Below are 24,720 nucleotides of genomic sequence, written 5' to 3'. Positions count from 1 at the left end.
AGTCACTACTAGCCAGCTACCACCTGGTACTCTACCCTGAACTTAGTCACTACTAGCCAGCTACCACCTGGTACTCTACCCTGAACTTAGTCACTACTAGCCAGCTACCACCTGGTACTCTACCCTGAACTTAGTCACTACTAGCCAGCTACCACCTGGTCCTCTACCCTGAACTTAGTAACTTCTAGTCAGCTACCACCTGGTACTCTACCCTGAACTTAGTCACTACTAGCCAGCTACCACCTGGTACTCTACCCTGAACTTAGTCACTACTAGCCAGCTACCACCTGGTACTCTACCCTGAACTTAGTCACTACTAGCCAGCTACCACCTGGTCCTCTACCCTGAACTTAGTCACTACTAGCCAGCTACCACCTGGTACTCTACCCTGAACTTAGTCACTACTAGCCAGCTACCACCTGGTCCTCTACCCTGAACTTAGTCACTACTAGCCAGCTACCACCTGGTACTCTACCCTGAACTTAGTCACTACTAGCCAGCTACCACCTGGTCCTCTACCCTGAACTTAGTCACTACTAGCCAGCTACCACCTGGTCCTCTACCCTGAACTTAGTCACTACTAGCCAGCTACCACCTGGTACTCTACCCTGAACTTAGTCACTACTAGCCAGCTACCACCTGGTACTCTACCCTGAACTTAGTCACTACTTGCCAGCTACCACCTGGTACTCTACCCTGAACTTAGTCACTACTAGCCAGCTACCACCTGGTCCTCTACCCTGAACTTAGTCACTACTAGCCAGCTACCACCTGGTCCTCTACCCTGAACTTAGTCACTACTAGCCAGCTACCACCTGGTCCTCTACCCTGAACTTAGTAACTTATAGTCAGCTACCACCTGGTACTCTACCCTGACCTTAGTCACTACTAGCCAGCTACCACCTGGTACTCTACCCTGAACTTAGTCACTACTAGCCAGCTACCACCTGGTACTCTACCCTGAACTTAGTCACTACTAGCCAGCTACCACCTGGTCCTCTACCCTGAACTTAGTCACTACTAGCCAGCTACCACCTGGTACTCTACCCTGAACTTAGTCACTACTAGCCAGCTACCACCTGGTACTCTACCCTGAACTTAGTCACTACTTGCCAGCTACCACCTGGTACTCTACCCTGAACTTAGTCACTACTAGCCAGCTACCACCTGGTCCTCTACCCTGAACTTAGTCACTACTAGCCAGCTACCACCTGGTACTCTACCCTGAACTTAGTCACTACTAGCCAGCTACCACCTGGTACTCTACCCTGAACTTAGTCACTACTTGCCAGCTACCACCTGGTACTCTACCCTGAACTTAGTCACTACTTGCCAGCTACCACCTGGTACTCTACCCTGAACTTAGTCACTACTAGCCAGCTACCACCTGGTACTCTACCCTGAACTTAGTCACTACTAGCCAGCTACCACCTGGTACTCTACCCTGAACTTAGTCACTACTAGCCAGCTACCACCTGGTCCTCTACCCTGAACTTAGTCACTACTAGCCAGCTACCACCTGGTACTCTACCCTGAACTTAGTCACTACTAGCCAGCTACCACCTGGTACTCTACCCTGAACTTAGTCACTACTTGCCAGCTACCACCTGGTACTCTACCCTGAACTTAGTCACTACTAGCCAGCTACCACCTGGTACTCTACCCTGAACTTAGTCACTACTAGCCAGCTACCACCTGGTACTCTACCCTGAACTTAGTCACTACTAGCCAGCTACCACCTGGTCCTCTACCCTGAACTTAGTCACTACTAGCCAGCTACCACCTGGTACTCTACCCTGAACTTAGTCACTACTAGCCAGCTACCACCTGGTACTCTACCCTGAACTTAGTCACTACTTGCCAGCTACCACCTGGTACTCTACCCTGAACTTAGTCACTACTAGCCAGCTACCACCTGGTCCTCTACCCTGAACTTAGTCACTACTAGCCAGCTACCACCTGGTACTCTACCCTGCAGCCTATGTACTGTACATAGTCATTGAACACTGGTCACATTAATAATGTTTATATACTGTTTTACCCACTTCATATGTATACACTGTATTCTAGTCAAGGCTCATCCTATAGAACTACTGCTGTACTCACCTTTCCTATTCATATACTGTCCATACTGTCTATACACACACCATTATATACACTGAGTGTACAAAACATTAGGAAAACCTTCCTAATATTGAGTTGCACCCCCTTTTGCCCTCAGAACAGCTTCAATTCGTTGGGGCATGGACTCTACAAGGTGTTGAAAGCGTTCCACAGGGATGCTGGCCCATGTTGACTCCAATGCTTCCCACAGCTGTGCAATGTTGTCTGGAAGTCCTTTGGGTGGTGGCCCATTCTTGATACACGTGGGAAACTGTTGAGCATGAAAAACCCAGCAGCGTTGCAGTTCTTGACACACTCAAACCGGTGCGCCTTGCACCTACTACCATACCCTGTTCAAAGGCACTTAAATATTTTGTCTTGCCCATTCACCCTCTAAATGGCACATATACACAATCCATGTCTCAAAGCTTAATAATCCTTATTTAACCTGTCGCCTCCCCTTCATCTACACTGATTGAAGTGGATTTAACAAGTGACATAAATAAGAGATCTTAGCTTTTACCTAGATTCACCTGGTCAGTCTATGTCATGGAAAGAGCATGTGTTTCTAATGTTTTGTACACTCAGTGTATGTATATATATATATATATACACTGAACAAAAATATAAACACAACATGTAAAGTGTTGGTCCAATGTTTCATGAGCTGAAATAAAAGACCCCAGAAACATGCCATACACACAAAAAGCTTATTTCTCTCAAATGTTTTGCACACATTTGTTTCTCCTTTGCCAAGATAATCCATCTAACTGACAGGTGTAGCATATCAAGAAGCTGATTAAACAGCATGATCATTACACAGGTCCAACTTGTGCTGGGGACAATAAAGACCACCCCAAAATGTGCAGTTTTGTCACACAACACAATGCCACAGATGTCTCCAGTTTTAAGGGAGCGTGCAATTGGCATGCTGACTGCAGGAATGTCCACCAGAGCTGTTGCCAGAGAATCTATTGTTAATTTCTCTACCATAAGCCGCCTCCAACGTCGTTTTAGAGTATTTAGCAATACGTCCAACCGGCCTCACAACCGCAGACCGGCTTCTTCACCTGCGGGATCGTCTGAGACCAGCCACCCGGACAGCTGATGAAACTGTATTTCTGTCTGTAGTAAAGCCCTTTTGTGGGGGAAAAACTCATTCTGATTGGCTGGGCCTGGCTCCCCAGTGGGTAGGGCGATACCCTCCCAGGCCCACCCATGGCTGCACCCCTGCCCAGTCATGTGAAATCCATAGATTAGGGCCCAATGCATTTATTTCAATTTACTGATTTTCTTATATGAACTGTAACTCAGTAAAACTGTTGAAATTGTTGAATGTTGCGTTTATATTTTTGTTCAGTATATATATATATATATACACACACACACACACACACACACACACAGTACGAGCAATGTCAGAGTCCGGAATATAAATATATATTTTTTAATATATATATTCCAGACTCCGACATTGCTCATTCTGATATTTCTTAATTTCTTTCTTGAAATGTTGGGGATTTGTGTGTATTGTTTGGTATACTGCACTGGAGCTAGAAACATAATCATTCACTGCACCTGCGATAACATCTGCTAAATATGTGTACACGACCAATACAATTTGATTTGCTTTAAACAGACAGAGGAAACTGAGCATTGAGAGATGAGATGATTAATACATAGCCTACAGCCCCTGATAAGTGATAAGGCTACTCCAAGGAAGGAATGATGCATTTTAAACAGGGCCCCTGCCTTGCTTACCCACATTCTCAGAATCCAACACGACACAATGATCCGTGAGGGTAAAGGCTATACAGACACTCCTGATGTGCAAACCAGTATTTAATTTCAGAATTGGTTAAAATTCGGTTAAGGTAACAATTAGGGTTAGGGTTAAGGTAAGAAGGGTAGGTTTTAAGTTTTGGTTAGTCGTTTTGCAGGTCAGCAGTGTCCTTATAGCCTCTCCCATATGTGGCACAACACGGAAGTAAAGCAACTGTTCCTTGTAGTTTTAATCAACCACAGGTAACTTCGTGACAAGAATGGGATTCCATGAATTCCATGCTAGAATAGGCTGTTTTAGGATTTCAGTAGCCTACAGCGTAACTCATTGCAAAACCTGTAGAGGCCCATGGCCCACTATTATTGTAGGATACTATTATTCATACATCTAGTCTCAATAGATTGTATTATTTCACCCTCACAGCAGCAGGGGGTTGCGCGCGCGTTCTGCTCGTTGGCCTATCTCTGTCGGTCTTGGCTCGCAGTGAGTGCCGATAGGGTGACTCACTCTCCCGTCAGCGTCAGCCGGTGTCCCTATCGCTTCACGTGGTGAGTCACCGGTCTCGAGGACAAGGTCACACGTGCCAACCATAACAACGAGTACAGGGAGAGCCCGGGAAATACCGGGAGAGGTGCGGTTTAATGGCCCATTTAATGATAGCCTACTGTTATCAGAAACGGAAGATGACTGCAAACGAGGTCAGAGAGTCACGTGGACTACCAAGCGGCTCATAATAATGGCCAGAATGGAGCAAATGGAATGGCATCAAACACCTGGAAACCATGTGCTTGATACCAGGGGCAGCAGGTAGCTTAGTGGTTAAGAGCGTTGTGCCAGTAACCGACAGGTCGCTGGTTCTAATCTCAGACTAGGTGAAAAATATGTCGATGTGCCCTTGAGCAAGGCACTTAACCCTAATTGCTCCTGTAAGTCGCTCTGGATAAGAGTGTCTGCTAAATGACTAAAACGTAAATGTAATACCATTCCATTGATTCCGCTCCAGTCATTACCACGAGCCCATTCTCCCCAATTAAGGTGCTGCCAACCTCCTGTGCTACCAAGCCATTCTAGTTGGAAGTGATTTGATCAAGGTGTGGCGGGCATACCCTTGGTTGTTGCAAGTCATTGAAAATGCATTTTGAATATGAATAAAGCTATGATGTATGAAATCTTTAAAGATTTTAATATTGTTAGGTCTATCAAACAGTCTCCTTTATCATTAGGGCTAATTCATTATTAAAACAGGCATTTGTTAATGGATATTGAGCTGAGAGATCCTAAATGAAGTAGCCTCAGCCTTTATATGATGGGCTTTACCATGAAGACTTTGTTGATAATTCATTGTACAAACACCAGATGGCGTTTGGCCCTCATTGATATCAGAAAGTAGTCTGGCTGAAGCCAGCGCGCTGTGTAGTCACGTGGGTCGCGCTTCAGCCAGGCTAATCAGAACGTGACGGAAAAGCATCAATATCACTTGTTAGCTTCTCATTCCTAACGTCAGGTAACTTCTACTTGAGGTTCAACAGCACTACCTAGCCTACCTCTTTAAATCATCAATTAATATATCAACTCATAACCCTAACTTTTCACAAAAACATACCTGAACAGAAAGACTGGCACTTTTATTTTTATTTAACTAGGCAAGTCAGTTAAGAACAAATTCTAGACCACTGCGCCACTCGGGAGCCCAATAAGGAGTATGCAATATTTGGCCAAGATAATGGCCGACCCTCGTCCAACCTGTAGATACTTAACCTGCAAATAAATAGGCTACTTGATAGGAAGTGTTTGATGTGAAGCTTACTTATTAGTTTCATCGCTTCTCATGGAGAATAGGCCATCGACAACTCTCCATAGCACACCGTTTTGGGCAGTCTTCTTTAGGGAATACTTATCAAAGGTGCATGCGCACAAAAAAGACGAATGCGGCAGTTTTCCTGCAAAGGTTGGTATTTATAAATGTTGAACTTGAAGGGAAAGCGTGTCTACTATACTAAGCTAACATATGGATTTGTTTTAAGATGGTCAAACTAAGGACCATTTAGATATTGGATTTAGAATTTTAGGACCACTTTAGGTATATAAAAAATATAAAACAATTTGATGAAACATTGCATTTGGACTTACTGCTATTAGCCCATAGAAACGCATTGAATAACATATTCATACATGGGAAAACGGATTGTCTAATATAAAGGAAGTTTGTTTTGAAGTGTCTGTCCCAGGGGAGGATGACTGCCCCCTCACATTGAGGATTTCAAGTTGAAGGCCGACTGCGGTACTGCAGGCATTGTTTCCAGAAAACTGGATCTCTGATTATAGTGAATGGGGAAATGGCGATCTTCGTTGTTAATATTCGTGGATTTTTTTGTTGTTGTATACAATCATGGTACCAATAATTGCTTCTATTTCACCAGATGTATGTCCTTGAACCGATTACTTTAAAACCACACACAAAGTTATAAGGACATTTTAGTTGCCAATGAGTCTGCAGTACCTCGGTAGGCCTTCAAATTGAGATACTCCATGAGAGGGGGCAGCACTAACCGAGCCTGCAACGTCACTTCCTAGAGTATCCAAACTGTGCATGCAATGTTTCTCTCATGAACATGTACATGTTGTTTTTCTCTAGGACGCCCTCAAGCCTCACAAGACTCGCCTGAAGGTAGCCCAGTACCAGTTTAAAAAATGAATGGAAGTATATATGGAAGTAGTTTAGTGCCTATTTTTTTTCTTTTTATGTGTACAATTTAAAAAAAGAAAGTTTCCTGATCTTTCTTATCTCTCAGCTATAGGACAGACCATAGACTGTACACAATATGGACGACTACTTAGCATGTTAGCTAACCCTTCACCTAACCCCTCCATGTAACAAGATGGCGACACGCTGAAATGAAACTTGCCACTGAGCATTCTCATAGGAAACAATGGGGTGATGTCATCGATGGCTTCGCCCATATGTTGTACAGTCTATGGTCTGCCCTATATCTGAGAGAGATAAAAAAGCCTTAAATCAGTGGTTCACGAGTGGCGAAGTGGTCTAAGGCACTGCATCGCAGTGCTAGCTGTGCCACTAGAGATCCTGGTTCAAATCCAGGCTCTGTCGTAGCCTTCCGCGACCGGGAGACCCATGGGGCGGCGCACAATTGGCTCAGCGTCGTCCAGGGTAGGGTAGGGTAGGGTAGGGAATGGCCGGCAGGGATGTAGCTCAGTTGGTAGAGCATGGCGTTTGCTACGCCAGGGTTGTGGGTTCGATTCCCACGAGGGGCCAGTATAAAAAATACAATTATGTATGCACTCACTCGCTTTTGTGAAAATGGGTGTATTACTATCGCCCAGTGTCACTTTAGTCCTGGCTCTCCCCTACTTTTAAATTGTTCAATAGAACATCAATCTTGCAGAATGCACAGCCAGTGTTTGCAATGGCATGCATTGTGTTAAAAGAAAGTTACTGCAAAAGATTAAAACATTCTGCCCACACCTCAGCAGAAATGTGATCATTTGCCATTGCGCTTTGTTTTAGCAACTATCATGGCCCAGTTCCAACATCTGCAAAACATACAGCAAATTAGGGCATTGTGGTTACCATAAAATGTGAATGCAGGGTTTTTCCAGGAGGGGTTATAGTATTCTGTGAATGAAAACATGCATATTTTGCATGAGACAGTTTGATAAATCCCAATAATTTGTTGCGCACGCAAATCCTAGAATCTCCACACACGCCAGAATTTTTTAAGAAATGTACGCACAGTTGGTAAGAGGCCCCAGCTGTTTACACCCCATGCATTAGCCTCAAGCTCTGGCCTCCAAGTGTATGTCTTGTGTTCTCTTTTCCTTTTGACTTGTGGGTTACATTTGAGTCATTTAGCAGACGCTCTTATCCACAGCGACTTACAGGAGCAATTAGGGTTAAGTACCTTGCTCAAGGGCACAGATTTCAGGGATTTGAACCAGTGACCTTTCGGTTACTGGCCCAATGCTCTTAACCGCTAGGTTACCTGCCGCTCTTCCAGGATAGAGCTTGCCTGGTGATGAGACACAATCCAAATCAAATAGATGATTGATATATTTGCCATGATAACATTACGTGTGACTCAGCAATTCCTCATGTCACAAAACATTCTGCGGGAATGACAAGTAGACCAAAACAATTATAAATAGGCGCTCGTTTCAAATACTCTAAAACATGGAAAAGGTGAGAAAATAATCACATGAAATAACATCATACAAGGTTAATCTTATTTCCATTTATTTATTTATTTTAAAACCAATAGGAATTGAGGATGTCTTCAAAATGGGTACGATGATAAAAAACAGACCATTTGCTTTCTTTTCCACCTCTTTTCCTTCAGAGTGAGACCAGGGATTAACAGTTGAGATCATTGTGTGTGTGCGCATCTGTTTGCATGCGCAGTCATTGTAGGGAAGTCCTATTGTAAACCCAGTAAGCAGCCTTGGTGAATGGAAAAAAGTACCTACAGTAAGACTAGCCAAGTGCCTTCCTGTGAAACTGGCTCTGTTTGTTTGTTGTGTGTGTGTGTGTGTGTGTGTGTGTGTGTGTGTGAGTGAGTGAGTGAGATGGTCATAAGGGGTTTGGGGGCTTTTCCGAGGTGGACTGAATATTGCACTCCCGCAAGATTTTTTTTAAATTATAAAAAAAAAAAGAAAAAAAAGAAGTGTCCTTGCCCCAACTCAACTCCAGACTGCCTTGCTAGTTATAGCCAGTGAATAAATACAGCGGACATATTTAAAACCCAGCCAACCCCGTAATTAAAAAGTGAATCCAAGCAAGTGGGGTGGAGAGAAAAACATTACTGCATTTTCAGTGGAACTTTTTGTGTTGTACAAAAATACATCAATAGCCAAATGGACAGTAATTTTTTGTTTTTCTTCTAATGTGCTGAAGGGTTTACAAACACTAAAAAAAGGTACATAACCCTGGGCAAATCCATAATTCATATAATTAATAATAGAAAAATAAACAAATCATCAATATTGATACCATTTTAACATTTGTTGATTTTTTTTCTCACCATTGTTAAACTTTCATGTGTAAAAAAAAATAATATATATATATATAAGAGGAAGAGCTATCCCATGATTCAACGCTGGGAAAAAAAAATGATTGGACCCTGGTATCTTGGAGGCGGGCCTATATCTGTGTGCGTTGACCTTCTTGTTCATTGGTTCGGCTGGTTGGACCCCTAGATTTGCATTAATTCAAATGTAATCATTTGCTCGTTGATTCATCGATTCTGTGATCAACTAGCCATGTCTCAGTGTTAACAAATCACAATAATTACTGACAGCTCTCTCTCATTTTCTCTCCCCGTGGTTGGAATAATGTTGTTCCCACTAGCTGCTGTGTTCTTGATGAGATGCCGCACACACAGACATTTTACTGGACACAACAGTTGGGGCCGTTGGCATCCTTGAACCGCAGACGCATCTTGGGTCTGTATTTCTCCAGGTAAAGAAGCTGCTTGGAGTTGAACGCTCCACGTCTCTTCCTGAGGGGAGGGAGGTGAGAGAAATAAAAAAAAGTGGTCTCATGGTCACAAGAGACCATGCAGCACAACTGCAACAACATCAATATGTGCCCTGGGCATATTCTAACAAACCAATGAAGAGAATACATGACTACAGGTTCCACTGCACAGAAACATTGGTTCTTGGGCTTCGTGCCCTGTGTGGAACAGTGGTGGCTGATGGCACTTTTAAAATCGGAGGACAGGCTCATAGTAACGGCTGGAATGGAACAGTATCAAAACACGTGTTTGATACCATACAAGCCCCCCCCCCCCCCCCCCCACCTCCCTTACCAGCCTCCACTGGTGTGGAAGTTAGTGGTACTTACTGTCGTATGAACTGCACCGCATCCTCATACTTCATCCCAGTTTCAATCAGCGCTAAGGCCACCAGGACTGGAGCTCTACAGCACAGAGACACAATATATATATAAATAAATAAATGAGAGAACGCGAGCGACATATACTAGCCTGGGGATGTAGTGTAAAGCATGCTGTGTCAAGGTTATGTGGGTAGCAGGGTGGGGGTGTACTGTAAAGCTGAGACATTGGCCTGGGAAACCCATAGGGGGGTGGCCTGGGTTCACTGCAAATGAGCTGGGGCATCACGTTCACAACCTGGCCCACACACAATTGGTGTGATAAGTGTGTTACTGTAAGCAAACTTCTCAAGAAGGAAAAAAATGCACCACAAAACTTTAAAATTCCCCAGACAGACAGCCCGGAATGTCAAAACTCAAAGCTGACAGAGCATTCTTTTGTGGGTTTTCAGAGAGAAGAGGGGGAGGAGAGAAGTGGGAGAGCGATAGAGGGAATATGAGAAAGACTGACAGAATGAGCACCCTTTTGTGCTTGCCAGGGTTTCCGTTAGGAAAATGTGGAGCTGGACAACGTGACCGGGAAGATTTTAATTTACCGGCCATTTGAGAAATGAGGACCCATTTGCATTGGGTGCATAAAACCATTAGGGCTTCCACCCACGGTGCGCAGAATGACAAACCATTAGGGCTTCCACCCACGGTGTGCAGAATGACAAACCATTAGGGCTTCCACCCACGGTGTGCAGAAAGACAAACCATTAGGGCTTCCACCCACGGTGTGCAGAATGACAAACCATTAGGGCTTCCACCCACGGTGTGCAGAATGACAAACCATTAGGGCTTCCACCCACGATGTGCAGAATGACAAACCATTAGGGCTTCCACCCACGGTGTGCAGAAAGACAAACCATTAGGGCTTCCACCCACGGTGCGCAGAATGACAAACCATTAGGGCTTCCACCCACGGTGTGCAGAATGACAAACCATTAGGGCTTCCACCCACGGTGCGCAGAATGACAAACCATTAGGGCTTCCACCCACGGTGTGCAGAATGACAAACCATTAGGGCTTCCACCCACGGTGCGCAGAATGACAAACCATTAGGGCTTCCACCCACGGTGCGCAGAATGACAAACCATTAGGGCTTCCACCCACGGTGTGCAGAATGACAAACCATTAGGGCTTCCACCCACGGTGCGCAGAATGACAAACCATTAGGGCTTCCACCCACGGTGTGCAGAATGTCAAACCATTAGGGCTTCCACCCACGGTGCGCAGAATGACAAACCATTAGGGCTTCCACCCACGGTGCGCAGAATGACAAACCATTAGGGCTTCCACCCACGGTGTGCAGAATGACAAACCATTAGGGCTTCCACCCACGGTGCGCAGAATGACAAACTATTAGGGCTTCCACCCACGGTGTGCAGAATGTCAAACCATTAGGGCTTCCACCCACGGTGCGCAGAATGACAAACCATTAGGGCTTCCACCCACGGTGTGCAGAATGACAAACCATTAGGGCTTCCACCCACGGTGCGCAGAATGACAAACCATTAGGGCTTCCACCCACGGTGTGCAGAATGACAGAAATCACATTTAGATTATGGTAATTTAGCTTAACAGAACATGCAACTCCTGTAATGATCAGCCAATAACATTTCATTTTCAAACAAATTGCGGGAATACACCATTCTAAACAGCGCACCTGATGCGAGCAGTTCCATATGTAACAGATATTAAAATCTCAGTTAGAAATCTAAAAGATGCAACAACTAGAATTGGTTAATATGACTAGGATTGTGCCTTTGACTTCTGGACAAGGAAAGAAAGTTGATATGAAAACCAATAGCAATTAACTTGGTTTCAATGGCATATGAGGAAGTTGTAAAATAATTGCCTTTCCGTTTCTATGGACGGATTTTGCATACACTACCTTGACGCAAGCCAAGACATGCCTAATAATATGTAGTAAAACGTTCAGGTTTAACATTCAAACAATTAAGTATATATTTTCAAAATGCATACTACCTCCAGCTCACATTGCAAAGTGGTGGGTGATGTGCTGATAGTCGAATCGGATGCGCACTTCAATTACCAGTTGAGAAATAAAAATAGTAGCTCTTTTCACATTGTGGCCATCAACTGTTAACACACAATTGCATTTAGAATGAATGCGCAATGACTGGGCTTATAAAAGCAGCAGTAGCACCAGCGCTGTCTGACAAGATGTTCCGCTCAAAGTAAGCGCTATATGCTATGCGCGTATGATAAATAAGAAACATGACGATTAACGAAAATATTTTTTTTTTGCTAATTAACCTCTAGACCGATAAGCATGATGGTCAAATGCATTTACATCGACTGATATTTCCATCAATTAATAAAAAGCATTATTTAGCAACGGGATTGTATTTTCTCCCAGTTAATTTGGCCGGCAACAACTTTATTTATCGGCTTTTAATGTATTGGCCGAAAGCCGGCAATTACCGGCTAACGGAAACCCTGGCAGAGACGAGATAGAAAGTGAGAAGGCGTAACAGAGTGTGAGAGCAAAAAACAACCACCACTAGCTCCTCCTCCCACGCTGTGAGTCTCTAAAGGCTGTGGCTGGCTGGTGTGATTTAGACCATCAGAATGCTGCCGGCCCTGAGGACTGCAGTAAACACAGCACCAGGAGATGAATGCAGAAAAACAGGTCTGTCTGACCACCACTGCTTAGGGAGCCCACAGCAATGTGTGTGTGTGTGTGTGTGGTTTTACTATCCATGTGGGAACCAGAAGTCCTCACAAGGATAGTAAAATAAGGATCATTTGGACAAGTGGGGACATTTCGCCGGTCCCCACAAGGAAACAAGCACACCTGATTCAACTTGTCAACTAATCATCAAGCCCTAAGGTGAGTTGCATCTGGTGTGCTTGTCTGGGGCTACAACTAAAATGTGTACTGTTGTGTGTACTGGAGGACTGGAGTTGGGCTGTTGGGGTACTGGAGGAGGGAAACACTGGTCTAAGCGATGCGCTGAATCAATGAAGGCTATAACCCTGGACAGGCGTGAGTAGTGTGGAGCCCGTCTTGGCACAGACGGCGGGAGGGAGCCTCTATGGTAGGGGTGTCACTCATTCCATGGAGGGCCTAGTGTCTTCTGTTTTTTTGCTAAGCCCTAGACAACCAGGCGAGAAGAGTTCTTTACTAATTAGTGACCTTAATTCATCAATCAAGTACAAGGGAGGAGTGAAAACCCGCAGACACTCAGCCCTCCGTGGAATGAGTGACACGTGCTCTATGGGGCCAACTTGAGGGCCGGGAAATCTAAATGGTGTACAGCAGCACACCCTGGAGAACCAGGCTAACAGGGAGCGAGAACGAGAGAGGCTAAACCTAACCGGACAGAAGCTAGAGAGGATGAGGAGTCCAGAGCATACCCTGAAGGACCAGACGAAGTATGACAGAGAGACAAAGAGAAGCCAACACTAACAGGAAATAAACTGAACAGAGAGGATGAGGAGTCCAGCGCACACTCTGGAGAAAAATACTAGCTGGATAGCCTAACAGAGACAGTGGCGCTAACAGCAGAGAAGCTAGCTATAAAGTGAGGGGATGAGAATAGCCGGTAGAACCACAGAAGCACCAGGCTAATGCTAGCAGGCTAATAGATAGGGAGAGATTGATAAGAGGATAAAAACATACGCTAACTTGCTAACAGGCTTAGCATGGAACATTGGAACAGGCTTCAGTCGTTGACACGCGACACAATCAAGCCCACATACACTCATTCATATCAAATGTCCCACTTTACACACACACACACACACAAACACACACACACATATACATATATATACACACACACATATATATATATATATATATATATACACACATATACACACACACACACACACAGGTTAACACACTCACCGGCCCAGCCCCGCCACACAGTGCACGGCGATACAGCAGCCAGGCTCGTTTCTGAACTTTGTCTTCAGCAGGTTCAGCCAGTCATCCACTATCTGGGTGGGGGGCGGGGCACCATCATCAAAGGGCCAGTCCTACGGCGGAAGAGGGACAAAAACATCAACATGGACCAAACCAAGGGCTGGGGATGGGGGTTCATTTAACATGGACCAAACCAAGGGCTGGGGATGGGGGTTCATTTAACATGGACCAAACCAAGGGCTGGGGATGGGGGTTCATTTAAGGGCTAGGGGGGGGTACTAAGCTAGCATAATGTTTTTAAAGATGGTCTTACCACAGATCATTTAGCTATTTGATACCCTTTAGGTATAAACAAATATATTTAAACTATTTGATAAAATATTGAATTCAGCCTTTACTACTATAGCCCACAGAAACATATTGAATAAACGTTAAAAAAAGGCAAAGACAGTCAAAAAAGTAATAATATGGAATAAGGTTTTGAAGTGTGTCTTATGTCTAGGAGATATAAGAACGCTAAGGAAATATATATATTTTTTACGCATATTTAACCCCTTATTTTTGTTGCCATTTGTTTGTAAGGGTGTCACGAGTATTTCTATCTCTAATTAAACTCAAGCTTGAATAATTCCCAGAGGTTGTAATGCTCTGGTTTTATTTATTCATGGAGAGCTCTCCCGCCAAAACACATATACAGCCTTTATATATGCCTTTACACAAAGGAACTTTGCTCCGCCCCCCTTTAGGCGGCCTGTACATTTCCACAGTATAGAATGTAGGGGTGTAACGATTCGTTTTAACAACGATTCGATTTGGATCACGATTCGTGGTTGTCGATACGATTCAAGGACGATATTGGTTCATTTAGAACGATACGATCCGAAACGATTCAGTGACTTGAAATCGATTCAGTAACCTTTTAGCCAAAAATTCAACCAGTGTGACTGAAATAAATACCTGGATACTGGACAGTGCAGGTGAAGTTTCCTAGATTCCTGTTTCTTGTAAGGACCGCAATGGTGGCTTGATAATTTCTCGCTCGTCGGCTTCTCCTCTGTCGTCCGCCATGCTATGTTTTGTTGTCTTTGCGCCTTTGCGCTGCTGCTGGCGCGGGGCGATGACGTCACGGATAGGCAGACCAAATCGAGTAATGTTTAAAGCCTTTATCATTAAAAGTGCTAAGAAAAAACATCCATAAAAAGTCTGACGTGCTTAAATCCAATGGGTTATTTCCTAGTATCGATACAATCGATTTATTACATTTTAAAACGATGTTAGATTGATATATGTTGTCCAAAAGGCCAACTCGCCGAGCACAGATCGATGTAGTTGGATCATAGGAATATAAATCGATACATCGATGTAGTAGATGGATCGTTACACCCTTAATAGAATGTTTAAATAGGACATCTTCTAAGTCTCCTTTCTCCTGGAATGTCTGTCTCAGCAGTTTCTAACTCACCCCCTCTGTTAGTGGGTTTATAATGATAACCCTAACACAGTTCACACAGTCATCATCAGTATTGGGGTGGAACAATTTTAGTCATAATCATAATTCCTCTATCAATGGGCTACCTTCAGACGAGTCTCGTGACACTTGTGGGGGTCGTAGAGCAAAAACGGTGAAAACCATCGTGTTCGTGAGTCTCCCCTTTCCATAATAGTTTGTAGGCCAAACTGTTCAGATGCTACAGACGTTGTCGTGAGAAGGCCGATTTTTCGGGAAGTCTCATGGTCTGACAAACACTGCTGTAACTCGGCCACCTTCCACAGCAGATGCGGAAGCCAGCCATAGGCGGATGCGGTAGATTGAGACGCAGCCCATGCTAAAAATAGATATCTCTAGCTTAAACTGATGGATTTTGATGGGGATTTTTAAAATGTTACTTAGATTGAAGCACGGGTGCGTCAACAGACTTGAGGATTAACCAGTGCTCAATGCTCAAAGGCAGTACAGGACTCAAAGCCTGATTGGAGCAGAGCAGCTGTATCATGTGTGTCTAAGTTGGGAAGCTTGATATGCTGAAGTACTGTGTGTGTGTGTGTGAGTGTGTCCTGGCAGACAGCCTGACCATCTGAGCCTCTGCACTTGTGCTGACTCAGTCTCAGCACATCTCTCACTCTCCCACATCATCCTCTCCCTGTTGCAGCCTTCTCTCTCCCACATCATCCTCTCCCTGTTGCAGCCTTCACTCTCCCACATCATCCTCTCCCTGTTGCAGCCTTCTCTCTCCCACATCATCCTCTCCCTGTTGCAGCCTTCTCTCTCCCACATCATCCTCTCCCTGTTGCAGCCTTCTCTCTCCCACACCATCCTCTCCCTGTTGCAGCCTTCTCTCTCCCACACCATCCTCTCCCTGTTGCAGCCTTCTCTCTCCCACACCATCCTCTCCCTGTTGCAGCCTTCTCTCTCCCAGTCTGTGACTGTCCTTTGACACCATGGGCCAGTTTTATGTAGGCAACAATCACAGATCCTGTTTCATATTTTTGAAGAGTGACAAAGACCGGAACAGACAGAAAGGGTTTTGTTACTAATAGCTTTTCACTGTAGTTTGCCAATCAGCCGTGCGTTTGGCCATGCTTTGAAAATTCTGCTATCTTTCCCAAAAATCCTGGTTGGACGATTCCCATATTTTCTGCCAATTCCCTCATGTTTCTGGGAACTTTCCAATCAGGATGTCTCTAAAATGTTTGGAAAGTTACCATAATTGTGCAACCCTACGCATGGCTTTTCCGGTCTCGGTGCTCAACCAATATGAAACAGGATTGTGATTACAGTCTGCATAACATTTAATCCAATACATTGGAGAGTGACAGGCATAATGGGGAGAGGAACACTCCAGGATGAGGGGTGGTGATCACTTAATTAAAACTGTATCAAGGAGAGGGGATAAGACATTTCCTATCCCAAAGTGTCTCTGGTTTTCCTGAATCACCTGTGAGACAAGTGAAAAAAATAAGAATGTTGTAGAGAAATATTTTAAGAATACTAGCCTTAGCTGTGAGAAAGACAATACAGTGCACATACGAGTGCAACAGAGAGAGCAAGAAGGCCTGGGTGGAACACCATTCATCTGGATCTGAGCCAGAGATTCCTTCCAATTCTCCACCCATTAGCTCAGCACACAGCGGGAGGCAGACAGTTGAGGACAGTGGAACAGACGGACTAACAGAAGTTCTCCAGAGAGGGGCAAAGTGAATCTAACTACCCTCAATTCCTCGGAAGGAAACAAAGGGATCCTGTTTTGGTTCAGTAGAAATTCTGACTGCTCTCCTCTCTGGGAGTGTGTGCGTTTGTTATCCTTACCACAACTTGGATTCCCTCCTTCTCCACTGGGACCTTGTCGTAGGTGGCGTCACACACTCTCACCAGCGTGTTCACCTCAAACTTCTTCAGCTCCTGAGATAGGAAGATAGCGACAAAGAGAGATAGCAAGAGAGGTGGGGGGAGAGAGAGAGAGAAAGATGGCAAGCGGTAGGAGAGAGAGAGAGAAAGATAGCAAGAGGTAGGGGGAGAGAGAGAGAAAGATAGCAAGAGGTAGGGGGAGAGAGAGAGAGAAAGATAGCAAGAGAGGTGAGGGGGGAGAGAGAGAAAGATAGCAAGAGGTAGGAGAGAGAGAGAGAGAGAGAGAGAGAGAGAGAGATAGCAAGAGGTAGGGGGAGAGAGAAAGATAGCAAGAGGTAGGGGGAGAGAGAGAAAGATAGCAAGAGGTAGGAGAGAGAGAGAGAGAGAAAGAGAGCAAGAGGTAGGGGGAGAGAGATAAAGATAGCAAGAGAGGTGGGGGAGAGAGAGAGAAAGATAGCGAGAGAGGTGGGGGGGAGAGAGAGAAAGATAGCGAGAGAGGTGGGGGAGAGAGAGAGAGATAGCAAGAGGTAGGGGGAGAGAGAGAACGATAGCAAGAGGTAGGAGAGAGAGAGAAAGAGAGCAAGAGGTAGGGGGATAGAGAGAAAGATAGCAAGAGAGGTGGGGGAGAGAGAGAAAGATAGCGAGAGAGGTGGGGGGGAGAGAGAGAAAGATAGCGAGAGAGGTGGGGGGGAGAGAGAGAAAGATAGCAAGAGGTAGGGGGAGAGAGAGAAAGATAGCAAGAGGTAGGAGAGAGAGAGAGAAAGATAGCAAGAGGTAGGGGGAGAGAGAGAAAGATAGCAAGAGAGGTGGGGGAGAGAGAGAGAAAGAGAGCAAGAAGTAGGAGAGATAGAGAGAAAGAGAGCAAGAGGTAGGGGAGAGAGAGGGGTAGTGAGAGAGGGATGGAGAGAGGGTCAATTTTGTACTCTAAAATATGTGTTTAATTGTAGGTTGAGGTGAGTTTGTTATAGGCTACATTGGTGAGGTTATTGATGCATGTAATCAGATGTACAGGGTTTTTCTTTATTTTTTTCTACATTGTAGAATGATAGTGAAGACATCAAAACTATGAAATAACACATATGGAATCATGTAGTAACCAAATAAAGTGTTAAACAAATCAAAATATATTTTATATTTGAGATTCTTCAAAGTAGCCACCCTTTGCCTTGATCACAACTTTGCACACTCTTGGCATTTTCTCAACCAGCTTCATGAGGTAGTCATCTAGAATGAATTTAAATTGACAGGTGTGCCTTGTTAAAAGTTAATTTTTAACCAATCCGTTGTGTTGTGACAAGGCAGTGGTGGTATACAGGACATATCCATATTATGGCAAGAACAGCTCAAATAATGAAAGAGGAACAACATCATTTCTTTAAGTCATGAAGGTCAGTCAACCCAGAAAATGTCAAGAACTTTGAAAGTTTCTGCAAGTGCAGTCGCAAAAACCATCAAGTGCTATGATGAAACTGGCTCTCTTGAGGACCGCCACAGGAAAGGAAGACCCAGAGTTACATTAGAGTTACCAGCCTCAGAAATCGGCAATGAACTGCACCTCAGAGTTCAAGCAACAGACACATCTCAACATCAACTGTTCAGAGGAGACTGCGTGAATCAGGCCTTCATGGTCGAATTGCTGCAAAGAAACCACTACTAAAGGACACCAATAAGAAGAGACTTGCTTGGGCCAAGGAACACGAGCAATGGACATTAGACTGGTGAAAATCTGTCCTTTGGTCTGATGAGTCTAAATTTGAGATTTTTGGTTCCAACCGCCGTGTCTTTGTGAGACGCAGAGTAGGTGAACGGATGATCTCCGCATGTGTAGTTCCCACCGTAAAGAATGGAGGAGGAGGTGTTATGGTGTGTGGGGTGCTTTGCTGGTGACACTGTCTGTGATTTATTTAGAATTCAAGGCACACTTAACCAGCATGGCTACCACAGCATTCTGCAGCGATACGCCATCCCATCTGGTTTGTGCTTAGTGGGACTATCATTTGTTTTTCAACAGGACAATGACCCAAAACACACCTCCATGCTGTGTAAGGGCTATTTGGCTAAGAAGGAGAGTGATGGAGTGCTGCATCAGATGACCTGGCCTCCACAATCACCCGACCTCAACCCAATTGAGATGGTTTGGAATGAGTTGGACCGCAGAGTGAAGGAAAAGCAGCCAACAAGTGCTCAGCATATGTGGGAACTCCTTCAAGACTGTTGGAAAAGCATTCCAGGTGAAGCTGGTTGAGAGAATGCAAAGCTATCATCAAGGCAAAGGGGTGGCTACTTTGAAGAATCAAAAATATATTTTGATTTGTTTGACACTTTTTTGGTTACTACATGATTCCATGTGTGTTATTTCATAGTGTTGATGTCTTCACTATTATTCTACAACTTAGAAAATAGTAAAACAAAGAAAAACCCTTGAACGAGTAGGTGTGTCCAAACCTTTGACTGGTACTGTATGTGCAAGTTTCTCCACAGTGAACTCAAGTGTTGAATTGGTTATACACGCACACACAGCGTGGCGGCCTCACCTCAGTGAACTTGTTGAGCGTGGCGTTGGTGGGGTTGTGTGTGATGAGGAACCTCATGCCCTCGTAGGTAATCTCCACTGCAGCAGGGCGGTTCATGTTGGCGAGACGGCTTTGAAAACAATTACAATGAAATACTTAGAATATCAGGTACAAAAAGGATGACTACTTTTGGCTCTAATGTCAGCAAGGACTTGTAGTAGAATTCTGTAGGTTAAAAAAAAACAATAAAAAGATGTCAACGAAGGGAAGAGGTGGAGGAGGATGTGGGTAACACAGGTGGATAGCTACAGGAAGGTTTACATAAAAAGAGGGGTAACAAAAAACTGGATGATCTAGTCCACAAGACTCCACAGGGGGATGGAAAAAATATTTTACAAAAAATAAACAAACAAAAAAATGTATGCAGAGACTATCCACCAGTCATCCAATCGGACATTCAGATTTTACCCCATTCAGGAGAGTGGTATGTGATTGGCTTCTGGGAGAGAAAGCAGCAAGTAGAAGAGAACTAGGCAGTTTCCTTATTGGCCGCTCAGGGGACAGAGCTGGGCAATCTGGCCTTGGACTACGCGATATCCTAGGGGACTGTTGGAGGAGACAGGGGTTCCCAGTGTGCTGGCTTCAGGGGGGCTTCTGGGTAGCGTAGTCCCGAGGGGGGCGGACGATTCACTTGTCCACGAAGGCGAGGTGCTGTGCCTGGCAGAAGTCTCCACTGACGCTCACATACGCCATATATGTATGGTCCAAATCAACACAGAAACACTGCCGAGAATGGAGAGAGAGAGAGAAGGAGAGGGGGAGGGAGACAGGAGAGAAGAGGAGAGAGGGAGGGGGAAAAATGTAGTTAGGTAAACTCAAATAGACAAGACAACACAGTCACCCTTTAGCAAGGCACCATTGAAGTTCTTAAAGAGCAAGACTAGTTAGACAAATCTAAAAGCACCGGTTGGAGAAAATGGTAAAACTCATTACAGCAGAAATATGTCTCCACACGTTGAGGCTATTAAACCTATTATCAGAGCCATTATCAGCTTTGTACTAAGGCGTTATAATGACCCATTATTTATTACTCTGTTTCCAGCCACACACACAGCCTGATAATGAAGACAGACAGACACCCATGAGCTCTTGGCTTCAAGAGAGCCTCTCACAAATCATGTAAGGCCTGCCCTCACCTCTAACCGGCTGAAACCAGCCACCAAACTGGCTAGTAGCTACCGCTGTGTACTCACACAGACTACGTGACCGAGTCCAGGGGAGGGGAGGGGAGGGGGTGGAGGGTGAGGAGAGAGGGGGTGGATGGTGAGGGTAGAGGACAGTGGGGAGAGAGATGGGTTGGAGGGTGGGGGGAGAGGGCAGTGGGGAGAGAGAGGGGTTGGAGGGTGGGGGGAGAGGGGAGAGGGCAGTGGGGAGAGAGATGGGTTGGAGGGTGGGGGGAGAGGGCAGTGGGGAGAGAGAGGGGTTGGAGGGTGGGGGGAGAGGGGAGAGGGCAGTGGGGAGAGAGATGGGTTGGAGGGTGGGGGGAGAGGGGAGAGGGCAGTGGGGAGAGAGAGGGGTTGGAGGGTGGGGGGAGAGGGGAGAGGGCAGTGGGGAGAGTGAGGGTTGGAGGGTGGGGGGAGAGGGGAGAGAGAGGGGTTGGAGGGTGGGGGGAGAGGGGAGAGGGGAGAGAGAGGGGTTGGAGGGTGGGGGGAGAGGGGAGAGAGAGGGGTTGGAGGGTGGGGGGAGAGAGATGGGTTGGAGGGTGGGGGGAGAGAGATGGGTTGGAGGGTGGGGGAGAGGGGAGAGAGAGGGGTTGGAGGGTGGGGGGAGAGGGGAGAGGGCAGTGGGGAGAGAGATGGGTTGGAGGGTGGGGGGAGAGAGATGGGTTGGAGGGTGGGGGGAGAGAGATGGGTTGGAGGGTGGGGGGAGAGGGCAGTGGGGAGAGAGAGGGGTTGGAGGGTGGGGGGAGAGGGCAGTGGGGAGAGGGCAGTGGGGAGAGAGAGGGGAGAGGGTGGGGGAGACCTCGGCAGCAGTGTCTAAGGCAGTAGTCACAAGGTGAGGATTATGGGTTGGCAGGGTTTCACACCAGCCAACTTTCACAGTCCCACGCTCCCCCTTCCACCTCTGAGACTCTCCCTCAGTCTTTCTCCTTCTATTTCCATCCCTCACTCAGCCATCTCCTTTCCAGGTCTCCCATCTCTTTACTGCATTCATTCTCTCCTATTCTCTGTGGGACCATTCATCTAGCTTCTCCTTTCCCCATAGGGCTAATACAACTCAGTGGGCTTTATTGGCATGGGAAACATATGTTCACATTGCCAAAGTAAATGAAATAGATAAAGTTGAAGTCAGAAGTTTACATACACCTTAGCCAAATACATTTAAACTCAGTTTCACAATTCCTGACATTTAATCCTAGTAAAAATTCCCTGTTTTAGGTCAGGTAGGATCACCACTTTATTTTAAGAATGTGAAATGTCAGAATAATAGTAGAGAGAATTATTTATTTCAGCTTTTATTTCTTTCATCACATTCCCAGTGGGTCAGAAGTTTGCATACACTCAATTAGTATTTGGTAGCATTGCCTTTAAATTATTTAACTTGGGTCAAACGTTCGGGTAGCCTTCCACAAGCTTCCCACAATAAGTTGGGTGAATTTTGGCCCATTCCTCCTGACAGAGCTGGTGTAACTGAGTCAGGTTTGTAGGCCTCCTTGCTCGCACACGCTTTTTCAGTTCTGCCCAAACATTTTCTATAGGATTGAGGTCAGGGCTTTGTGATGGCCACTCCAATACCTTGACTTTGTTGTCCTTAAGCCATTTTGCCACAACTTTGGAAGTATGCTTGGGGTCATTGTCCATTTGGAAGACCCATTTGCGACCAAGCTTTAAATTCCTGACTGATGTCTTGAGATGTTGCTTCAATATATCCGCCTAATTTTCCTTCCTCATGATGCCATCTATTATGTGAAGTGCACCAGTCCCTCCTGCAGCAAAGCAACCCCACAGCATGATGCTGCCACCCCCGTGCTTCACGGTTGGGATGGTGTTCTTCGGCTTGCAAGCCACTCCATTTTTCCTCCAAACATAACGATGGTCATTATGCCCAAACAGTTCTATTTTTGTTTCATCAGACCAGAGGACATTTCTCCAAAAAGTATGATCTTTGCCCCCATGTGCAGTTGCAAACCGTAGTCTGGCTTTTTTATGGCGGTTTTGGAGCAGTGGCTTCTTCCTTGCTGAGCGGCCTTTCAGGTTGTGTCGATACAGGACTCGTTTTACTGTGGATATAGATACTTTTGTACCTGTTTCCTCCAGCATCTTCACAAGGTCCTTTGCTGTTGTTCTGGGATTGATTTGCACTTTTCGCACCAAAGTACATTCATCTCTAGAAGACAGAACGCATCTCCTTCCTGAGTGGTATGATGGCTGCGTGGTCCCATGATGTTTATACTTGCGTACTATTGTTTGTACAGATGAACGTGGTACCTTCAGGCGTTTGGAAATTGCTCCCAAGGATGAACCAGACTTGTGGAGGTCTACACATTGTGGAGGTCTTGGCTGATTTCTTTAGATTTTCCCATGATGTCAAGAAAAGAGGCACTGAGTTTGAAGGTAGGCCTTGAAATACATCCACAGGTACACATCCAATTGATTCAAATGATGTCAATTAGCCTATCAGAAGCTTCTAAAGCCATGACATCATTTTCTAGAATTTTCCAAGCTGTTTAACGGCACAGTCAACTTAGTGTAGTCGTGGTCAAAAGTTTTGAGAATGACACAAGTATTGGTCTTCACAAAGTTCGCTGCTTCAGTGTTATGATATATTTTTATCAGATGTTACTATGGTATACTGAAGTATAATTACAAGCATTCCACAAGCGTCAAAGGCTTTTATTGAAAATTACATTAAGTTTATGCAAAGAGTCAATATTTGCAGTGTTGATCCTTCTTTTTCAAGACCTCTGCAATCCACCCTGGCATGCTGTCAATTAACTTCTGGGCCACATCCTGACTGATGGCAGCCCATTCTTGCATAACCAATGCTTGGAGTTTGTCAGAATTTGTGGGTTTTTGTTTGTCCACCCGCCTCTTGAGGATCGACCACAAGTTCTCAATGGGATTAAGGTCTGGGGAGTTTCCTGGCCATGGTCCCAAAATTTCGATGTTTTGTTCCCCGAGCCACTTAGTCATCACTTTTGCCTTATGGCAAGGTGCTCCATCAGGCTGGAAAAGACATTGGTTATCACCAAACTGTTCTTGGATGGTTGGGAGAAGTTGCTCTCGGAGGATGTGTTGGTACCATTCTTTATTCATGGCTGTGTTCTTAGGCAAAATTGTGAGTGAACCCACTCCCTTGGCTGAGAAGCAACCCCACACATGAATGGTCTCAGGATGCTTTACTGTTGGCATGACACAGGACTGATGGTAGCGCTCACCTTGTCTTCTCCGGACAAGGTGTTTTCCAGATGGCCCCAAACAATCGGAAAGGGGATTCATCAGAGAAAATGACTTTACCCCAGTCCTCAGCAGTCCAATCCCTGTACCTTTTGCAGAATATCAGTCTGTCCCTGATGTTTTTCCTGGAGAGAAGTGGCTTCTTTGCTGCCCTTCTTGACACCAGGCCATCCTCCAAAAGTCTTCGCCTCACTGTGCGTGCAGATGCACTCACACCTGCCTGCTGCCATTCCTGAGCTAGCTCTGCACTGGTGGTGCCCAGATCCCGCAGCTGAATCAACTTTAGGAGACAGTCCTGGCGCTTGCTGGACTTTCTTGGGCGCCATGATGCCTTCTTCACAACAATTGAACCTCTCTCCTTGAAGTTCTTGATGATCAGATAAATGGTTGATTTAGGTGCAATCTTACTAGCAGCAATATGCTTGCCTGTAAAGCCCTATTTGTGCAAAGCAATGATGATGGCACGTGTTTCCTTGCAGGTAACCATGGTTAACAGAGGAAGAACAATGATTTCAAGCACCACCCTCCTTTTAAAGCTTCCAGTCTGTTATTCTAACTCAATCAGCATGACAGAGTGATCTCCAGCCTTGTCCTCGTCAACATTCTCACCTGTGTTAACGAGAGAATCACTGACATGATGGCAGCTGGTCCTTTTGTGGCAGGGCTGAAATGCAGTGGAAATGTTTTTTGGGGATTAAGTTCATTTTCATGTCAAAGAGGGACTTTG

At 45.3% G+C, this 24,720-nt stretch overlaps 1 protein-coding gene across 2 annotated transcripts in view; it reads right to left on the bottom strand.

The window, feature by feature from the left end:
• Positions 1–8,125: 8,125 nt before the first annotated feature.
• Positions 8,126–24,720, bottom strand: part of LOC311132811 (protein tyrosine phosphatase type IVA 2-like) — a 43,570-nt gene continuing 26,975 nt past the window's right edge. For both annotated transcript variants that reach the window (XM_084166154.1, XM_084166153.1), the window contains exons 2-7: positions 20,005–20,319; positions 19,558–19,666; positions 16,985–17,077; positions 13,660–13,790; positions 9,747–9,821; positions 8,126–9,399 (exon numbers count right to left, since the gene is read on the bottom strand). In XM_084166154.1, the coding sequence (XP_084022280.1) occupies positions 9,288–9,399; positions 9,747–9,821; positions 13,660–13,790; positions 16,985–17,077; positions 19,558–19,666; positions 20,005–20,009 (525 nt within the window). In that variant the 5' untranslated portion in view covers positions 20,010–20,319 and the 3' untranslated portion in view covers positions 8,126–9,287. The remainder of the gene's footprint in view (positions 9,400–9,746; positions 9,822–13,659; positions 13,791–16,984; positions 17,078–19,557; positions 19,667–20,004; positions 20,320–24,720) is intronic.

This window comes from Coregonus lavaretus (assembly GCF_964263955.1).
Source record: "Coregonus lavaretus genome assembly, chromosome: 7".
Taxonomy (NCBI): domain Eukaryota; kingdom Metazoa; phylum Chordata; class Actinopteri; order Salmoniformes; family Salmonidae; genus Coregonus; species Coregonus lavaretus.
This window is presented reverse-complemented; position numbering and strand designations above follow the sequence as displayed.